The 19,194-nt window shown below is 40.6% G+C and overlaps 1 protein-coding gene across 1 annotated transcript; it reads left to right on the forward strand.

The window, feature by feature from the left end:
- Positions 1-266: 266 nt before the first annotated feature.
- LOC133125105 (alpha-2,8-sialyltransferase 8F-like) lies at positions 267-17,012 on the forward strand. Its single transcript, XM_061236831.1, has 7 exons — positions 267-446; positions 4,240-4,314; positions 8,708-8,806; positions 10,411-10,552; positions 11,123-11,238; positions 13,565-13,651; positions 15,958-17,012. The coding sequence occupies exons 1-7, from the start codon at positions 349-351 to the stop codon at positions 16,418-16,420; spliced, it is 1,080 nt and encodes a 359-aa protein (XP_061092815.1). The 5' UTR covers positions 267-348; the 3' UTR covers positions 16,421-17,012.
- The last annotated feature ends 2,182 nt before the right edge of the window (positions 17,013-19,194 follow it).

Genomic DNA, 19,194 nt, shown 5'->3' on the forward strand with positions numbered 1-19,194 from the left:
TATCCATGTTGTCTATTATATGCAGACTTTTTTTTTTCCTGCATTTTTATTAAGGGTGCCAATAAATATGGAGCCCACTGCAATAATCGGATATAGTTTCAAATACAACCGTGAAATTAGATGGGCTGAAGAGCACATGCCATTTAATGGCATTTTGACAGACGCTCTTACCCCCCCGCCCCCGCCCCCCCCCCCCCCCCCCCCCACACACACACACACACAGTGTCATTTTTCATTCATCTGACAAAGGTGTAGACGTATAGCAACGCAACTGAGTCTACGCGTCTTGACTCTTGACTTCACTTTGGCATATATTGATAGAATAGGTCTGTACTTTTATTTCTACCAATGGCAGTGTTTCATCTGAAATTGGCATTTCTTATTATGATGATTACGATGATTTGTCACACAATTGTGGTCTTCCGTGGGACAATTTGGATTGTACGGTAAGTTTAAACAAATAATTATTGTAACTTACAGTGGATACAGACACACATACTTCACTGTACGAGGTTATTCAAAGTTTTTTTTTTCTTTAAATGCATAAATAGCAGGGGAAAAAAACGTATTTTGCATTACATCGCTACCATACAGTAATTTGATGGGGGAAAAAAATAAAATAAAAAATAAAATAAAATAATAATAATAATAATAATAATAATAATAATAATAATAATAACATAAAGAAATGAGTGTGCGCCATTTGTCATCACGTAATAACAGGCACAGGCACCCAAGAGATATTCTTAATATAATTCTTAATAATAATACATTTTACCTTCATTGCAAATATTTCAGTTTAATACAGTGTTGTATTCTCCTCAAGGAGGAATTATGCATCAAACCAAAGAGGCAGTTCTGTACGAGTAAGCCTACTTTGAGGATCTAGGGCTTTCTCAGACTCGGTCCTGGGCCCCTCCTGTGTATGCTGGTTTTAAGTCTAACCACAACAGCAATCCCAGATTTTGAACAAGCTATTATTTTTTCTAAATTGGGTACTTGTCATGTTTTGATGGAGTATTTCCCCTCTTAAGCCATTATGTCTAAAATTGCAATGCATGCCGTGAAGACTAAAAGTCCATTTCATGTTCACATTGTGCTTATTGCGCTATATTGCAAACAACTGCTTAAAGGGTGTAACTAATCTGGGCTGCGTTTCCCGAAGCCTTCTTAACGCTATGTCGTTCGTAAGTTATACCTTAAGCTCTACCTTCACGTTTTAGCGTGTTTACCGAAACCGTACCTTCTGTACGTCGTACTTTCGTAAGGTTGGTCTGGACCACTCTTAGCTATACCTTATCGATGTTTTCAGCTCTCTCCGGTCGTTGCCACCACCATTGTTATGACCGCAAGCCTCTGAAATGAGCTGTTGCTCTTAGTTACATCTCAATATGTTAAGCAATATGTACACTAATAATTCTACAGTTGTAGTTAATAATTACAGTTAAAGATAATAATATTACTAAAAAAAACACATTAATTAGACTGTTTTCATGCAAATAATAAAATTGTACTTTACGAAGGATGCATGTCGCACTTTATTGAACATGTTGCCTAATTGCCTTTTAAATTATATTTATAAACTGACGATTTCCCACTCTCTCTGTGGACTGGTGCGATGTTTAACCATAGTTCTTTCTTTGTTTCGTTGGACAGCGTAGTTCTAAAACTGGAAACTAATGTTTCAATCACATCAATTCGCTCGCAGAAAAGGCTTTACTACATGACGGTATGATTTATTGTAATGCCCTGCAGGAACAAATACATTTCCCTCACAATTGACACTTACTGTCTTATCACATACTATGTATTTTTAAATGTATCTTTTTGGTGTAATGAAGCACCTGCTTCAATCATAGCACAATATCATAGCTAATACGGCGAATGCTGCATTCCAGACACCTCGGAAGCCAAGTTTTTCCGACCTCCTACTAGTAAAAGTGCAATAGAACTTCACTCAAAGTCAGAATTCCTACTTTGAATTTGGAGCAAATCCATCTACACTGACTTCACGAGAAGCAGTTGTCTGATGTCACACAACAATGGCATTATTATCTGAGGTGGTTATATAAACAAGTATTTCATCTCCCTGTCAAGGTAAAGTCCATGGAACACCCTTGCCCAGTTCAGCCCTAAATTACTTTGGCTCAGCCCCAAATGTAGTCAAACCTTTGGTATCAGGAAATGGGTTGAATAAAACCACTGTCCAGGCGTGGCCTTGAACAGGAAGAAAAGTTGCCTTACTCCTTTGAGAACAGTGACTTATGCTTGGTTTTGGATTTGACCATGATGAGTGCCTCTCGGATTTTGGAGAGGCTATCAGTGTTGAGAGGATATTTGTCCCACATTACGAGGTAGTGGGTGACCGTAACGTTTGGCCGGAGGCTGTTGGGGCTGTTGACAGGAGCCGCCTTTGGGGCTGCTCCATATGTGCCCACTGTAGCAGTGGTTTTCCCAGCACAAGGTAAGGCGCTTGGAGAATGGCCAGCAGCTTCTATCATTGGGCCCAGATTGCCAGCCAGCTGTAGAATGGTGCCTTACGACTCCGAAGCGGTGTTCCCATGGGCCCAGTGTGTTCCAATGTCATGTGCTCAATGCTGGTCGCTGGAGCAGGTGTTGTTGTTGGTGCCAATCCAGGGGTGAAGACCCGGTCTCGTGTGGCACCTCAGCGGTTCTGTCCTTTCTTCAGTCCCTTCTGGGGAGTGCTCTGTCGGAGTCAACCCTAAAGCGATATGTGGTGGCTATATCTAAGCGGTTGCACTCCCTTCAGTCTTGCCTACAATTTTATATATTATGGCTTGGATAGGGCTATTCAAACCTACTTCTCTGATCTGCTGAAGGGGAAAGGCCACCCAGGTAGAGCTTAAAGGGGCGACATGACTCAGACAGTAAGAGCAGTTGTCTGGCAGTCGGAGGGTTGCCGGTTCGATCCCCCGCCCGGGCTGTGTCGAAGTGTCCCTGAGCAAGACACCTATCCCCCAAATGCTCCTGACGAGCTGGTTGGTGCCTTGCATGGCAGCCAATTGCCGTCGGTGTGTGAGTGTGTGTATGAATGGGTGAATGAGAAGCATCAATTGTACAACGCTTTGGATAAAGGCGCTATATAAATGCCAACTGTTTACCATTTAAAGAGCCGACAATGAATTGAAGTATTTGTGGGTATGTCAGCACTCACTAAGCACTACTTCTGCTGCTGTAGCCTATCCACTTAGAGTTTTGAGGTGCAATGATGTTCTTTTGCATACCACTGTTGTAATGTGTTTATTTGCATGTTCTACATTCACTAAAAGCATTTGTCAGTCAGTGGCTACTGGGACAAAATGTCTTTCCAGCTGATGGCCTGAGGGCACCAGCTCAAATTCCTCCCAGAGAGGATGATCAGGACAGTCCAGAATGGCACTGGCCTTCCTCGGCACATGTTTATAGTAAATGTCAGGAAGCTGGGTTTGACTCGCTTCAATGGGTTTGTTTGCCACTCTGTCTAGTTTGATTCTTGTTTGAAAGGTTTAAAAATGCCATACCACACATTTGACTTGCTGGCGGGTACAGGGCAGCCTATTTTTAACTGCTAGAAAGTGTGACATTCAGATATTACAAGACAGTTAGACAAGACTATTCTAGGCTAGCTACGAAATTTTCCTGGAACAAGCATTGGTATCAGCACTTCCCTTACATTCTGCCAGACATTTATAGATACAGACTTCTTAGTGCTGCACTGAATATGTAAATCACATCACTTCTTGTATGTGGCTTCAAGTTTGGTGGGAGGGTTGGTCCCCTACACCAGCCTTGTCCAGAGGCTGAAGATACTGCAGCTAATGCAGAGATATTCATAAGGTAATTGTAGTACCATAGTTGATTTCATACATATTGTAAATATAATTATTTCTCCCAAATATTGCTGCAGTCTTAACTATGAATGCACAGAATCAATGTGCATGAATGCACACAACTACAAATGAGTTTTGATCTGAGATTTGAGGAGGAATGTTAGTGTTTTAACAGTAATTTTAAAAAAAAGCCTCCCTCCCCCAACCACAAATAAGGGACCTCCCCATAGTCCCTGAATTTGTGGTTTGTAATGTCTGATCTCTATAAGAAGCAAAAGCTTTTCTGCTTCACAAGGAAGTTGCTATGCATACAGTGGTCCAAACAGAAATACTATGGGTTTAACTTTGAATGCTGATTACAAGTGTATAATGACACTTAAATGTAAATGTTTTTGTTTTATTATTAAAGGAATGAGATGTCTGATTCTCCAAATCTTCAATGCACAACACTGAGGGAAAAGTTTATTTCAATGAAGGCGTCAATGTAAGTGAACAATTTCAAGCTATTTTGTTCAGTTGATATCATTTGTGTGACCCAAGCTAACATTATATGGGAAAATGCCCTTCTTAACATTTCACAGGTGAGCATTGTCTGATGAAACAGATCCACAGTAAACAATGATAGCTATACTTGAGTTTAACTTTTGTATTTATTTGCAAAGAAATAACAGAAAGTGAGACAGCTTACCGGCTCTCTGATTTGAATCAGACCTAGTAAGACTCTTATACATACATTTCCACAAGGACGGAGACAAAAACAAGGAAAACATGACCCTGACAACCTGGTATTATTATTATTGAGTCTCCAGATAAACTCCAACCTTGCCCTAGCTGTAAGACCGGGATCTGCTAATGTAGGGGTAGCCCTTCTAGGAGAAGCAGAGACATTAAGGTCAAAGACTGTCTGTCTGCTGGGAGAGAGACAGAGACAGACTCCTAGTAAATACTTAATTCAGAAAGTGGTCTAATAGTAATAAAGATTAAAATTAAAAGGTTATTTTTAATCACGTGATTGTCTTTATGTTAACGCACATTGTCAATTAAGACTCAATTAAGAATCAATCAAGAAAATTACCCGTACATTTCCCTCCTTTTATCATTTCATGATAACAAAAACAATTTTCTGATCACATTTACTCAATCAGGTAATAATTGAATTAAAATAACAGAAGGAGGACAAAAATGGTCAGCTGTGGATTTGAGCAGTGCAGAGCTCCAGTAACACAGGGGAAGTCGAAAAACCCGGCAATCCCGGGAAGACACTTCCCGGCCCCCTTTCTCCTTTTGTCTCCTGCTTAGTCCAATCAACTGTAAGTCACTTTGGATAAAAGCATCAGCCAAATGACATGTAATGTAATGTAATGTAATGTAATGTAATGTAGAGCAACCAAGCGTCGCTTCTGGATACCGGCAGATGAACGCACATAGCACTTCATTAACCAATTGAGCAAAACATCGTTGAGAAACAATATCATAAGTTGTAGATAAAAAGAAGATCCAATAAACATTGTAATCATGTATGAATCAGTTAGGTAATTATGCAACTAACAATGTACTGATTATGGGTGTAACTGTCAAGAACCCAGGCGGGGGAATCAATCGCAGACTCACTTAGCACAGTCCACTTAGCATAGGGCCTTCAGGAGTTAATAGCATAGTGATGTGATACAGTTCCTGGTGTCAGCCAAGCTTCATCCCCTGTAGCTGCATACCTTTTGGGCTGATTCGTCAGTTCAGCTATATGGCCTACTATGCTGAGCCCACAAGTGTTGAACATTGATGAGGGAGATGAGGCCTAATACGGCTAGGCCTACCTCGGCACTGCAGCCTGCTCTTCTGAAGGGATTGTACCCCTCAGCTTTCCTGTCTGGGCGTGGCATGTTAGGAGCTGAAATTACTATCACGTGCTCCTTCATGTGTTCGTTCTCTCAAGTTTTTAAACACTGTGAGAACTAGCTGGTCCTGCGCGTTGGTTGAGGTGGGTTTTTCACCCTTATTCCTCCTTTGGCACTGGTGGAGCTGTTTTGCAGTGCCTGGTGTGGACCCGGCCTTCCACTCGCTCGGCAGTCGGAATGGCGAGTAGAACCTGGTAAGGGCCTCTACACCTAGGCTGGTGCCACTTCTTCCTCTGGAAATCTTTTATCACCACCCACCCAGTCTCCTGGCTGCACTGGCTGGCGCTGGGAGAGCTGCTCAAACCTGTTGATGCACAGATCTCAGAACATTGGTTAGCTGAACACAGTAACTTACCATTCGCGTGTCTGGCAGGTCCTTGTCCAGCATCAACCCAGGGGGGTGACATCCAGTTCTCATGGGCTGCCAACCCTGTCGTGGAGTGGACCCTCCCTCAGATCTCAGATACCTGTGAGGACTATTGGCAGGGCCTGCATTTGGGACCTTCACAGCACAAATAACACATTTTTCACAACAACAAAAAATATTTAATTAAAGATCAAATTAATTCCCCCTTTTCCCTTTCCCTACTATGCTAAATTTCATTGAATGAAAGATACCATTCCCCTTTTTGACACATGAACCTGTCCATGTGTCAGTTTAGCATAGGGGGAAACAAATAGCGTTTTAAATATGCTTTTCCTGTGGGGCCGAGCCGCATTTCAGTGCAGGTGCCGTCCCATTTCCAATAAGTAGGAGCCTGTGTGTGCAGACTGAGAATCATATTGGGAGGGCTGAGGCAGAGAGATAGCATCTGGCTGGCCTGTGTGAGCGGGACATTTACATATTGAAATAGATGTAGGCATGGCCTCCAGGCGGCTTTGCACCAAATGTCCACACCGAATAGTGTTTCCTGGGGAAGTAAGAAAACCCCTGTGTTTCCAAAGTGTTCCAAAATCACACTACCCCAAAAGCATATCTGCTGTCAGTGAAAATATTTACAGTTTTACCTTGGGACAAATAGCAGGCACATGTGAGAGTAGAAAGTTCAGTTCTCACATGCCTGGGCAGACAAGTGACCTGGAAGTCAGGCTGATGAGAAATGAGCAGTTTTCTGCTTTAGCAGAATTTCAGCTACTGCATGAGGAACCAAAACAGTGAGTGGGCAATGAGCAATGATCGATGCAGAAGCCGTAACACCAGAAGCAGCTGCTAAAATTGATCGCAGACAAGGGGGAGAACCCTAGCAACAGCATCAAGTCTCTGAGAATAATATGCAACAGGCCTGTTTCTATCACCATGTTTTGTAGAAGAACAGCAGACGTATAACCAGCCTTCTCATCCACAGTCAAAAGAAAAGGTTTTTTCATGTCAGGATGACCCAAAATGGGGGCTGATGTCGTTTTAATTTCAAAAAATACATGTCAGCAGTCTCTGTCCATGTAACCTTATCATTAGCAGAGAGATTTAGGCTATGGGCCAAGTAGTCAGGGATCCACTGTCTACAATAACCTGTCATACCTAGAAAAGATAATTTTGTTTTTTACTTTGGGGTTGAGGAAAAATTAGAAATTTAGTGGCCTACATATATATCTTCAATCAAGCTGAACTGGAGTTTTTCTCATTTGACCCTGCGGCCCTGTTACTAGGAATTTTAGCAGCTTGAGCGAGTCTTGAATGCAACTGTCCTTATCTGGTGAGCAGACAAGAATGTCAACAACTTACTGAATTAGTGTACTGTAGAGAACTGGAATTGTTCCAAATTCTCCTGCAGAGCAGCAGAGAATACCCTTCTAGTAGTGTAGACCTGGTGTATCGTTTTGTCTTAAATGTAAAAGCAAACCAGTACTGGGAATCAATATCAACCGATATACAAAAAAAATAGTAGTTTGGGTTAGATACAGCTGGAGCACGGTGTTGAACAGCACTGTTTACAGCTCCTAAATCTTGCACAAAACGGCAAGATCCATTATGCTTTTTTTACAGGCAGAATTGTATTGCATGGAGAGTTAGGGCATGGAACCACAACACCAGCTTTGAACAACATGTGAAAAACAGGTCCCAATTCATTGGGGGATATTGGTGTTTACATGGCCTGTACTCTGACTTAGGGGTAATTTGCCCCAGAAGTGGAATAACCCCAGTCATAAACCCCACATCATATTTGGGCATGGCCCACAATTGAGAGGGAATTGCACTCAGTTTTGGGTCTGACACATGCAAATACATGTTAGTGTCATATGGCAATGCATGAATTCTGCAAACAACTGTCAAAGAATCTGGAAACAGGTGGGCAGTAACACGCAGAGAGGGAGAATATTTTGTGAGTTCTCCTGTCTCCCAGTCTGTAGTCCAAACATAATTTAACCCAGGGTCCTGTGTCATCCCATTTTTTGTTTGAGGCTTTACACAGAGACAGTATGAAGGTTATGTTACACATTCCTTTCTGATATACAGCTACTGCAGCCAATTACGCCAATTCTTCGATCATCATGGATAATGGTCCAATTGCTAGTACAGCGTTCATGCTCGGAAAAACGTCATTACTCGTAACAGGTTTTGTCTGAGTATTTGGATCACCCCTAGTTTGTAGGGCTATTTGATTTGTTAAAGTTGTGGTTTTCAGGGCTGGGGGAGGTTCCTATTTCTAATTTCTTTATTTTTGGGTACTCTGGTACTCTGCTAGAAAAAGGTGTGCATGTACTGATTAATTTTATGTCTGGAATGGCAAAACTTGCCATTTGGATTACTCGCAATCAGTAGAATTATTACAGGTGGCAACTGGGCTGGTAAATGTTTGTCTGTGAATTGAGCATGCCTACTAGACACTTTTAAGTCTTACCTGGGGAGGGGTGTTGTGTGCAAGGCACAGGAAGAGGGAGGTCTGATTTTAGCCTTTTGTTTAGAAACGTTTGTGTTTTTTCAATTATAAACTGTTTGTACAGGTTGTAGTATCTCTCTCTCATACTCTTCTTCTGTCCTAGAATTAAATCGATCACAAAGGGTTCGGCGGTCACAGAGGATTTGCAAGAATTGATGAGCTGTCCCTATGAATCAAATAGCACCCAACGAGAACATCGCAGGTACTGAATATTTTTCATTGGTCTTCATATTTTACTTGTCAGATAGCATAGATTATTCATATTCATTAATGGCTTGTTACTACTACTACAACTACTATTTTGATGTATTTCTGTTAGTGTATGGCCATTTATCTCTGACCTCTCTTATTAACAAGGTGTTTTCGCCCACAGAACTGCAGCTCAATGGATGTTTTTGGTTTAATACAGTACAGCATTATAATATAGTTATAATGGCAAATATACATTCAGTGAGCACTTTATTATGTATTTATTAGACCTAATTTTTAGACTTATTAAGTCTTCTGCTGCTGTAGCCTATCCATTTATAGGTTTGACACGTTGTGTGTTCAGAGATGCTCTTCTGCATACCACTGTTGTAATGCGTGGTTATTTGCATTACTGTCACTTTCCTGTCACCTTCGACCAGTCTGGCCCTTCTCCTCTGACCTCTCTCATTAACAACGTGTTTCTACCCGCAGAACTGCTGCTCACTGTTTTTTGCACCATGTTGTTTTCTCTGCAAACCCTAGAGCCTGTTGTGTGTGAAAATCCCAGGAGATTTCTGAGATACTCAAATCACCCTGTCTGACACCAACAATCATTCCATGGTCAAGTCACTTAAGATCAAATTTTTTTCTACCATTCTGATGGTTGATATGAACATTAACTCCTGAGCTCCTGACCCCTATCTTCAAGATTTTATGCATTGCACTGCTGCCACACGATTGGCTGAATAGATAATCGCATGAATCGCATGTTTTTTCTCTGTCTTCCAGCAAACAATATTACATATTGGGTGAACCATGAAGGAATTATAGCCCTTTTAATACATCGTCCCCACAATCCTTTGCAATCAATGACTGCCTAAAGTCTATGACCCATAGACATCACCAAATTGGTGATGCTCTGTCAGCTCCGCCGTCTGCAGCCATAACACTTTGGATTATCTTTTTTGTCTATGTCTCTGAATGAGAGTCTATGTCTCCGCATGTTGGCAGGCAACAACAATAGACTCCAAATGCAGATGACACGTATATGTTATCAATGGCTGATCTCTTGGGATTTTCACGCACAACAGTCTCTAGATTTCGTACTTTGCAGAAAATGGTACGAAAAACAAGAAAAAGTTCTGTGGTTAGAAATGCATTGTTAATGAGACGGGTCAGCGGAGAAGGACCAGACAAGAAGCTGACAAGAAGATGACAGTAACGCAAATAACCATGAATTACAACACTCTCTGCTCTCCTGGGTTTTCCTGGTCTCAGCCATCTACTGTGAAAATAAACACGCTTACTAAACCCTGGACTGATTTGTAATGTAGCCCAGATGTATGCCTATTTAACCAGTTGGTGTTTTCCTCCGATTGCCTTCTTCCTTCCCACAAACCCACCCTAGCTGCCACAGAGAGATTTCAGCTTTTGATTTTTAATAAATTTTCATTATGGGTTATTGAGTGTATATTAACGGGCAAAAATGGCAATTTTATCCTTTTAAAATTAAATCGACACAATAAAGTGTGCAAAAAGTTAAGGGGTCTGAATACTTTCTGAAGCCACTGTATATATTCATCAATGCATGTTATTCTTTGTTATGTCCTGACACAGAGCTCAACTACAATTCTGCTGCAATGCAACAGGGAACCTTTTTCTTACCAGAAAAAACACCCATCAGAGACAAATGATCCAGTATGAAACAAGCAGAAAGAAAAAACGTGTGGATGATTCTCTCTTCAAGATGCTTCCCAAGGTCAGAATTGTATTCATGAATGGAAATATTCCTGAAAGACTAACACACAGGTGGTAATATGAGCACTCTGATTGTATGAGCACTGTAATTTGCTTTATACCCTGTAAAAAGTTGAAGTTTGAATTTGTTGGTAAAAGACTGTAAAAGAACAAAAATGAAAATAATTGTATTATTTGTTACATATACAACCTGCAACCCAGTTGCCAGTATTTTACTGTCTAAATTGAAATGTGTACAGTGTATTTGCACTGCAAAAGATTAATTTATTAACACATGGCCAAGAGCACATGGTTCAAACCCCCTTTGGTAAATACTAGGCACAAATTCCACAAATTGCTGAGGTTTCATTGTTTTTGCAGTTTTAACATAATCAAAAATGTGTTACTAAAAAGCAGAGAATATGAGGTCAGCAGAGAAGTAAAAAAAATACATTCATTAGATCTTATTTGTGGGAAAAATGTCTTCCTATAATATCAAAAGACAGAATTCACAACCATGCTTCCTTTGTTTCTATTTTTCTTTTACTGAGCCACCATGGAGCCTTTCACAAATTCCATTTTAACTTGTTAGAGCACCCCATGGAGGAAGAAGAGTGGATTCCAGCGCTGCGCAGTGGTGGGAAATTCAGGGATTTTGAGGAACAGCTGCTGTGGGGCTGAAATTGACAGTGCAGATATCGTCATCAGGTTAGAGACTGTTCCGAATAGAGCACCACATTAAAGCCCACATGACAACAGAGCAATCATACTTACTTTGACCTACTGTGCACTGATGTCTCCTAGTGAACTTTTCATTATGTTGGTGGATCTGCAATGCTGAATGCGGTTCTTAGGAAACTCTGAGCTCCTTTGTGTTAAAACACAAATTGTTACAAGACCATTGTAAATCCCTTTCTATCATTGAAAAAGGCTCACTGACATGTTCACTCACCCTCTGCCTGTTTTCATAGCCCTTAAATTCGGGTTTCAAAATATACAGTTGATGACCCGACACTCTGTACCAAAACATAATAATTCAAGCTCATTGGTTGAAAATTGTTTCTAATTGCCGCAGCCAATGGCATTTCAACGTCAGCATGTTTACAGAGAAGAGGGAAGGATAAACAGTGCTGTGATTTGAAGGTGTTTGTTGCTGCTATTCCTTTCTTGACCGTTAGAAATCCTACATTACCTATTGTACCTTTAACTGTCACAGAGATTAATAAAAAAAGGAAAATTGGGCAAAAACCTGGCCTGAAGAAATTAGGGGATGCAGTTCAGTGGAGCAGGGTGACGCATCTGGGGTTCCAGGTTGCATCAAGGTGTGAGCTTGAACGGTGTGTGAACTCAGGGTGAAGGACAGGGCTGGAGTGGCCCCTGTCCAAATATTTATAGACTGCACTGCACAGACTATCACACAGCGGCATTGTATTTATTTATTTACTCTTTTTCTTATCAGGGAGAGTGCACATTAATCAACATTTTCAGTTTTCACATCAATGTAAATGTGCTGGAGTTAATGTTCATCTGTAGTCCCTATCCTGCATGTCTTGGATTGGCTGTGACTCCGCTTCCCCCGACTGTCAAATGGAGAATCCCCACCACTCTGATTTCCCCCTCCTCATTTGACGGCAGTCAAATCGACTCCCCACCCTCCTAAAAGTCCCCCGACAGATCTGTTTCACTCGTGTAGGCTATAAGCTAGTAAACTCTAATTTCCATTTCAGCATACATAGTTTTTTGGTTTGTTTTATAAATAAAATAAAGAATGAATTTTTTAAAAATAATAATAATAATAATAATAATAATAATAATAATTATTATTATTATTATTATTATTATATATATATACTCATGTTATTTGGCTAAAGCTTACATCCAAACCTAAGCAGGTGATAATTCCGAAATGTGGGCCTTGCTCAAGGGCCAAACCGCAGTGCGGATTTTTATTGTGGCTACACTGGGGATCCTTGACCTTGCAGGTCCCAGTTTTGTACCTTAACCACTACACTACAGGCTGCCCACTAGACAGAATATGACAATACGCCTGAAGCCCACACATGCATAGGGAGATTGTTCCATAAGATTGGTGCTCTGTGAGAGAAAGCTTTGCCTCACATTGTAATTTTGGATACACTTGATATTTTCAAATACAGTGGCTTCAGAATGTATTCAGATTTTTTGCACACTTTATTGTGTTGTAGATTTAATTTTAAATAGATAAAATGGCCATGTTTGCCCATCAATAACCAATAATGACAGAGAAAACATGTTTTTTAGAAATGTTTGCAAATGTATTAAAAATAAAAAACAAATCTCTCATTTATATTAGTATATAAGTATTAAGTCAGGAGGACTTGTAGGAGCCCCTTTGACAGCAATTACAGCTTCTTGGGTAAGTCTCTACAAGCTTTGCACACTTGGATTTGGGCAGTTTATCCCATTCTTCCTGGCAGATCCTCTCAAGCTCCGAATGGAGATTGGCTCCATTCATCTTTCCCTCAATTGTGACCAGTCTCCCTGTGCCTGCTACTGAGAAGTCCCTGCATAGCATGATGCTGCCACCACCCTGCTTCACCATAGTGATGGTATTAGCCAGTGCCTGGTGTTTGCTGGCCAAAGTGCTTGGAGTTTTGCCCAAAGCGGTACATTTTTCTCTCATCAGGACAGAGAATCTTTTTCCTCAATGCCTTTAAATGCTGTTTGGAAAAGTGGGCTGTCATACGCCTTTTACTCAAGAGTGGCTTCCGCCTAGCCACTCTACCATAAAGGTCTAATTGATGTGTTGCTGAGATGGTCATCTTTCCGGCAAGTTCTGCTATCTCTGCAGAGCAATAAACAATACCTTGCTCAATGACAAGTTGCACTCTCTTGTTTGGTTACTTTATGAGCAGCCTGGACCTCTGTCATGTTGGAACTATCTATCTCAGCTTAAAATGAGAAGAATTTGAGTGTGCTTTCACACAAGTTTTACATGCACATGCTATGCAGTTCTCATGAGTGGGAAAAACTGGGTTGTATTCTTGTCTTCTAGGTTGAATTTGGCTCCTATCAATAACAGCACAGATGTTGGGGTGAAGACCAGCCTGGTCACAGTCAACCCCAGCCAAATTCTAGTAAAGTAGGTAAACCATTTCCCAGCAACTCTTCAGTCCCTTTTGATGTAAAAAATAAGAGTGTGTGAGTGTGTATGTGTATGTGTGTGTGTGTGTGTGTGTGTGTGTGTGTGTGTGTGTGTATATATATATATATATCAATGTTCTTGAAAATTGAAATAAAATCTAAGTAGAAATGGCCTCAAAAGCAAAGTACAAAGACAATTTGAATACAGTATTTTATTATAAATACGTATACAAGCTAGCCTGCTGTAAATCACATTGCATCAGTGGTGATTTTTAATTAATTACAGCCAAAACACATTCCAATTCATGCAGGTTTCAAGTTAATTTGAGTTTTTAATACCTTTTAATGGCACAAGAAATGTGATTTAAGAACTATTTGTTACCCAAAATACAAGTGAAAAACAGTATTCACATCGTAGGGATGGGCATTATCAGTATTATTATAATCGATTAACCAATTAAAATTCTAATTAGAACTCCCATAATAGGCTGTATAAGCATACTGCAATAGGCTGGACCACAGCCAAAACAAAAAATAATGTATGAGCACATTAATTAGATATACTACTGCACAAGATGGGCATCATTTCAGGAAAAAACTTTGGCAAAAAATGGCTTAACAAATTTATGGTTGCAAAAAAGACAACATGTCTAGAGCAGTTTATCACCGGTAATAATTGCAACTCTAAACATCAATATCAGCATATTCAGCAATAGGCTACTCCCTGAACAACAGATATTGTAACAAAAGGACACTACCAGAGGAATGTAGATGGATACTAATGGAGAACAACTACTTATAGTTTGACAAAATGAGTTTACGTTGGATATATATTTAACACAACATGTGCAACGCAATGCATACATGGTATGACTGTTGTTAAGACCAGACATGACCATCTTCAAGAATGTCGGTAACAATATCATGGCATTCTGTCTGACAAGTCTGAATTAAAGGAAAGGTGTGTAGTAAAGCCGGTTTAGCCTGTTTTTTTATGGGAAGGAAAGGCCATGCTGTAAGTTAAACCAAAATGCAAACTCACCAATGCAAAACCAAATGCAATAATTGGTGAAAAAACAACATCTACACTCACTGAGCACTTTATTAGGAGCCCTATACTGATAGTGTGTAGGGCCTCCCTTTGTGGGGGCAATTGTTCATGGCATGGATTCCACGAGATTCTGTTCCATGTAGACTTGATTGCATCCCACAAATTCTGAAGATTTGTCAGTTGCACATTCATGTTGCAAATCTCACATTCTACCACATCCCTATGGTGTTCTATTGGATTCAGATCCGGTGAGTGGCCACTGAAGACCAGGGCCCCCATTAGGATTCTCAGGGCCCGGGACAATCCTTGGCAATTGGCACACAATTTAACCCCCCCAGGCCTGGGGCAGCGTTCCCAGTTCCCCCCCCTAATGGAGGCCCTACTGAATACCATTGAATTCATTGTCATGTTCATGAAACCAGTTTGAAACAATTTTTGCTTTATGGCATGGCACATTATCATGCTAGAAGTAGCCATTAGAAGACAGGTACATTGTGGCCATGAAAGGATGCACATGGTCAGCAAGAACACTCAAATAGGCTGTGGTATTCAAGCGATGATTAATCAGCTAATCATGTGGCAGCAGTTAAATGCATACAAGCATGCAGACATGATCAAGAGATTCAGAGATTCAAGTGACTTTGACCGTGGAATGATTGTTGGTGCCAGATATTTATAAGGGCATATAAATACAAGACAAAACCACTAACGTGAACTCTATAGGTTGAATGTGAGTTGTACAGACACTATATAGTTATGTTTTGGGATATTGAAAATGTATGTAAGATGTGAATGTTAATCAGCTTGGGCTGATGCAGTCAGGAGGTTGGAACAAATTAAGCTCTCAGAACAAATGACAAACTGTCCAGGTTCACAACCACAGCGGGCAAGGCAGGGGTGGCAGGGTTGGCATGCATCAGCTTTCTCTCGCTTTTTATTGTTTTGGGCCCCTTCATTGCCCCCAGCCAACAGTAATAGGGAAGTGAGCCTCCCTTCGAATGAGGCATACTCATGTCATGGGTTCCTTTCAAGGCCTAATGCAAAATAAAGTTCAATATCTGGCTAGCCTACACTCAGAGAACGCTAGGTAGCTGAAAGGGGCTGTAGCAAAGCAATACTAGAGTAAGTACCCTTCTTCTATTAATAACTTAAACTTAACTCTTCTATTAATAACTTGAACTTAACTCTTCTATTAATAACTTAAACTTAACTCTTCTATTAATAACTTAAACTTAACTCTTCTTGTCCTCCAGCTACCCAAACCTAGAGAAGCACCCCAAGCCACTGGCAGAGAGGGTGTCTGCATACGGAGATGCACCCATCGCTGTTTCTGCCTTTACCTACCCCTTCTGTACCGGCATATCCTTCACAGTTCACAGGGTCCTACAGAAGTTACGCCCTGAGCAGAAGGTCGTTTTCTTCAACCCTGAATATCTGCGGGAGCTCTTCCGGTACTGGAAGCGCCAAGGACTTAAGGAGCTTCGTCTTACCACAGGGTTAATGCTAGCAAGTGTGGCCATGGAACTTTGTGACGATGTACACCTCTATGGTTTTTGGCCCTTTTCGAAGGACCTTTTCCTGCGTCCAGTGACACACCATTACTATGATGATATTGGACCAAGTCGTAGGATGCATGTTATGCCAAAGGAATTTCTCAAGCTGCTGAAGATGCACAGTCTTGGGTCAATACATTTGCATCTGACACAGTGCCGATAACTGCATGCTCCCTTTGTGCCATCCCTTCCTAGTCATCACATCTCATAGTAATTACTTATACAGATAATACAGTGTGTGTTCATAATGCTCCCAGACACATATTCAGAAATCTTGAAAATTTGAAATAGGAGGTGGTTGTTGGGAAAAGGAATGGGGGATGTGAAAGGGGTTAAAATGTTAGACATTATGACTATTCCTTTTAATTATTTTGTTTTCACCATTTACTGGACATTTGCATAACATTCCACTTGTTAAGTTGTTACCTTATGTAAACATTATCTACCTGATAGGGGAAAATATTGGGATGACTCCGATTACACATATAAATACATATTTCCAAAAATGAATTTTATTCAATTTTAGTTCAATGTCCCTTATGTTAAGAGAAATACTGTATAGAGCGTAACACCCTTTCCACAGCAGTAGCATATAAATGTGTCCCACTGCTATGTGAATCTTTTTTAAATGAGTCATTCTTACACAACTTCCGCTGTAAACCTGGCCCCTGTACCCCATTTCTATGGACAGCCAGTAGCATAGTGGTTAAGGCACAGCGGCGTGCAAAGATTTAGGCACCCCTGGTTTAAATGTCTGTAACAATTAATCTGTAAATGATTGAAAGCAAACCTGAACTCTAAATGGCACCTCACTTAAACATGAGACCTTTCAGCAAATTTTAAAGCAGAAATTTTTACTGTTTATAAATGATACAAAAGTGCAAAAGTTTGGTACTTTTTAGTAATGATCTTTAGAAAGTAAAAAAAGTAACCCAAAAGATCATTACTTAGGCCTAGACCCCAGTAATTTACTCGTTAGGGCTTCAATGAGTCAGGTGAGTATAATTCCAGGACTAAACTTTTTATTCCGAAGCAAATCCATGCCTTCTAAAGTATCGGACTGCAATGGCTGTTCTGTCTGTTGTTAACAACCATGGGTTCCTTTAAACAGTTGTCCAAGGATTTCAGAATGAAGATGGTTCCCAAACTTTTGCACAGGGCCTTTTTTATTATTTGTAAAAAATAAAAATAAAAAGTAATCTAGCTTTGTACCATTTAGTGGTCAGTTCGTTTTTCTGTTCACTTAGATATTAATTGTAAAAGGCTTTTTGAAAATGTTTGCACACCACTGTACATGACTGGACAAGGTTGGTGGTTCAATCCCCGGTGGAGTCGCAATAAGATCCACACAGCTGTTGAGCCCTTGAGCAAGGCCCTTATCCCCTCATTGCTCCTGGAGGGATTGTCCCCTGCTTAGTCTCATCAACTGTCAGTCACTTTTGATAAAAGCATAATGTTTTATTTGTACCACTGTAACTGTGAATGAACCACAGCATCGGATTTTGGGGTCATATATGTTCCTTTGCACCTCCCGTAGCTGTGAGTCCTATTATCTACTTATAAGAAGGCAGTTTATGATCATCGCAGTGCTCCTGTCCAGAGATTGAAGGCTCTATTTTTCAGAATCAATGTCGCATTGCGCATAAGCGCAGTCAATTGCATAGCACATGGATGCACTGGGTGTGGCTACTGAATGTTGGTATTTTAATAAGCAGAGCCAAGGACCACACAGCTCAGCGCAGACTGAAGACTCATCTCTGCAGGCTACACCTTTCCCTCCCTGTATATTGTTGTTTTTATTGGCTGTTGTATTGTTGTATTCAGGGTATTCTAGCTGCCAACTGTGGTATGCTAGTTTGGAAGTTGATTGTACTCCTCAAGGGTTCTGATTATCTGTATGTTTACACTAGGACTCGGAACTGGACTGTCCTCTCAGGTCCTCGTAACACTCATACTTGTGTTTGAGTTGCACTCCATTGTACGTCGCTCTGGATAAGAGTGTCTGCTAAATGCCATGTAATGTAATGTAAAAGCTCACAGTATAGGTGGAAAATATATGGATTCTATTGGATCTATTATCGGTGGGTGTGTTGCACGCTCACGACTACTGTCTGTTCTGGCTCCACGGTGGTGGAACAAACTCCCCGTTGAGGACAGAACTGTAGAATCTCTTCCCACCTTCAAGCGCAAACTGAAGACGCACCTCTTCAAGCTGCACCTCTCCCCGTCCCTCCCCACCTCCCTGTAAACCTTAATTGTTGTCTTTCTGTGATTTACTTTTTTGTGTGTCAGTATTTTTAGTTTGGCTAGGTAAGCAGTGTTTGGCTAGTTAAGGGGTTTGGTCATACTTTAGCATTTTGTTTGTTTGTTTTTCTGTAAAAAAAAAAACTTTGTTGTACTGGTAGCAGTTGAAATTATACTTCCCTCTAGGGTCTTTCAGTGCACTTATCCCTGGTTATGGGTATGCACTTTGTTGTACGTCGCTCTGGATAAGAGCGTCTGCCAAATGCCATTCATGTAATCTTGATTCAAACACTGCCACAAATAACCTCTTTTCATTCCCTTTAAGAGCCAATGTCCTTGGTTGACCACTGCAGTATATTAATCAGAAGAAGCTTGTGCAGTTCCCTCACTAATTCCACATGTTCAACCTGATCTTTCCAGATATCTAAGCTACCACAATAACAGAACATATTGCAACAAGCGTATGCACAATAAATTCCGATCGTTGAATCCTTTCTTTTTTCTTTGACAATGAACCATAGGATGTCAGACTTAGAGTTGTATATAACCTATGCAAACATTACATCTCTGCTCTCCTTAAACAGTACTCTTAGCAAATTATAAGATAAAACTTCAATCTGTCTGTAAACAAAAATATTTACTCAGTGGCCATTCTAAACGGCATCACCAACATATGATAGATTTTAACAATTC

The sequence above is a fragment of the Conger conger genome, chromosome 3 (assembly GCF_963514075.1).
Source record: "Conger conger chromosome 3, fConCon1.1, whole genome shotgun sequence".
Lineage (NCBI taxonomy): Eukaryota > Metazoa > Chordata > Actinopteri > Anguilliformes > Congridae > Conger > Conger conger.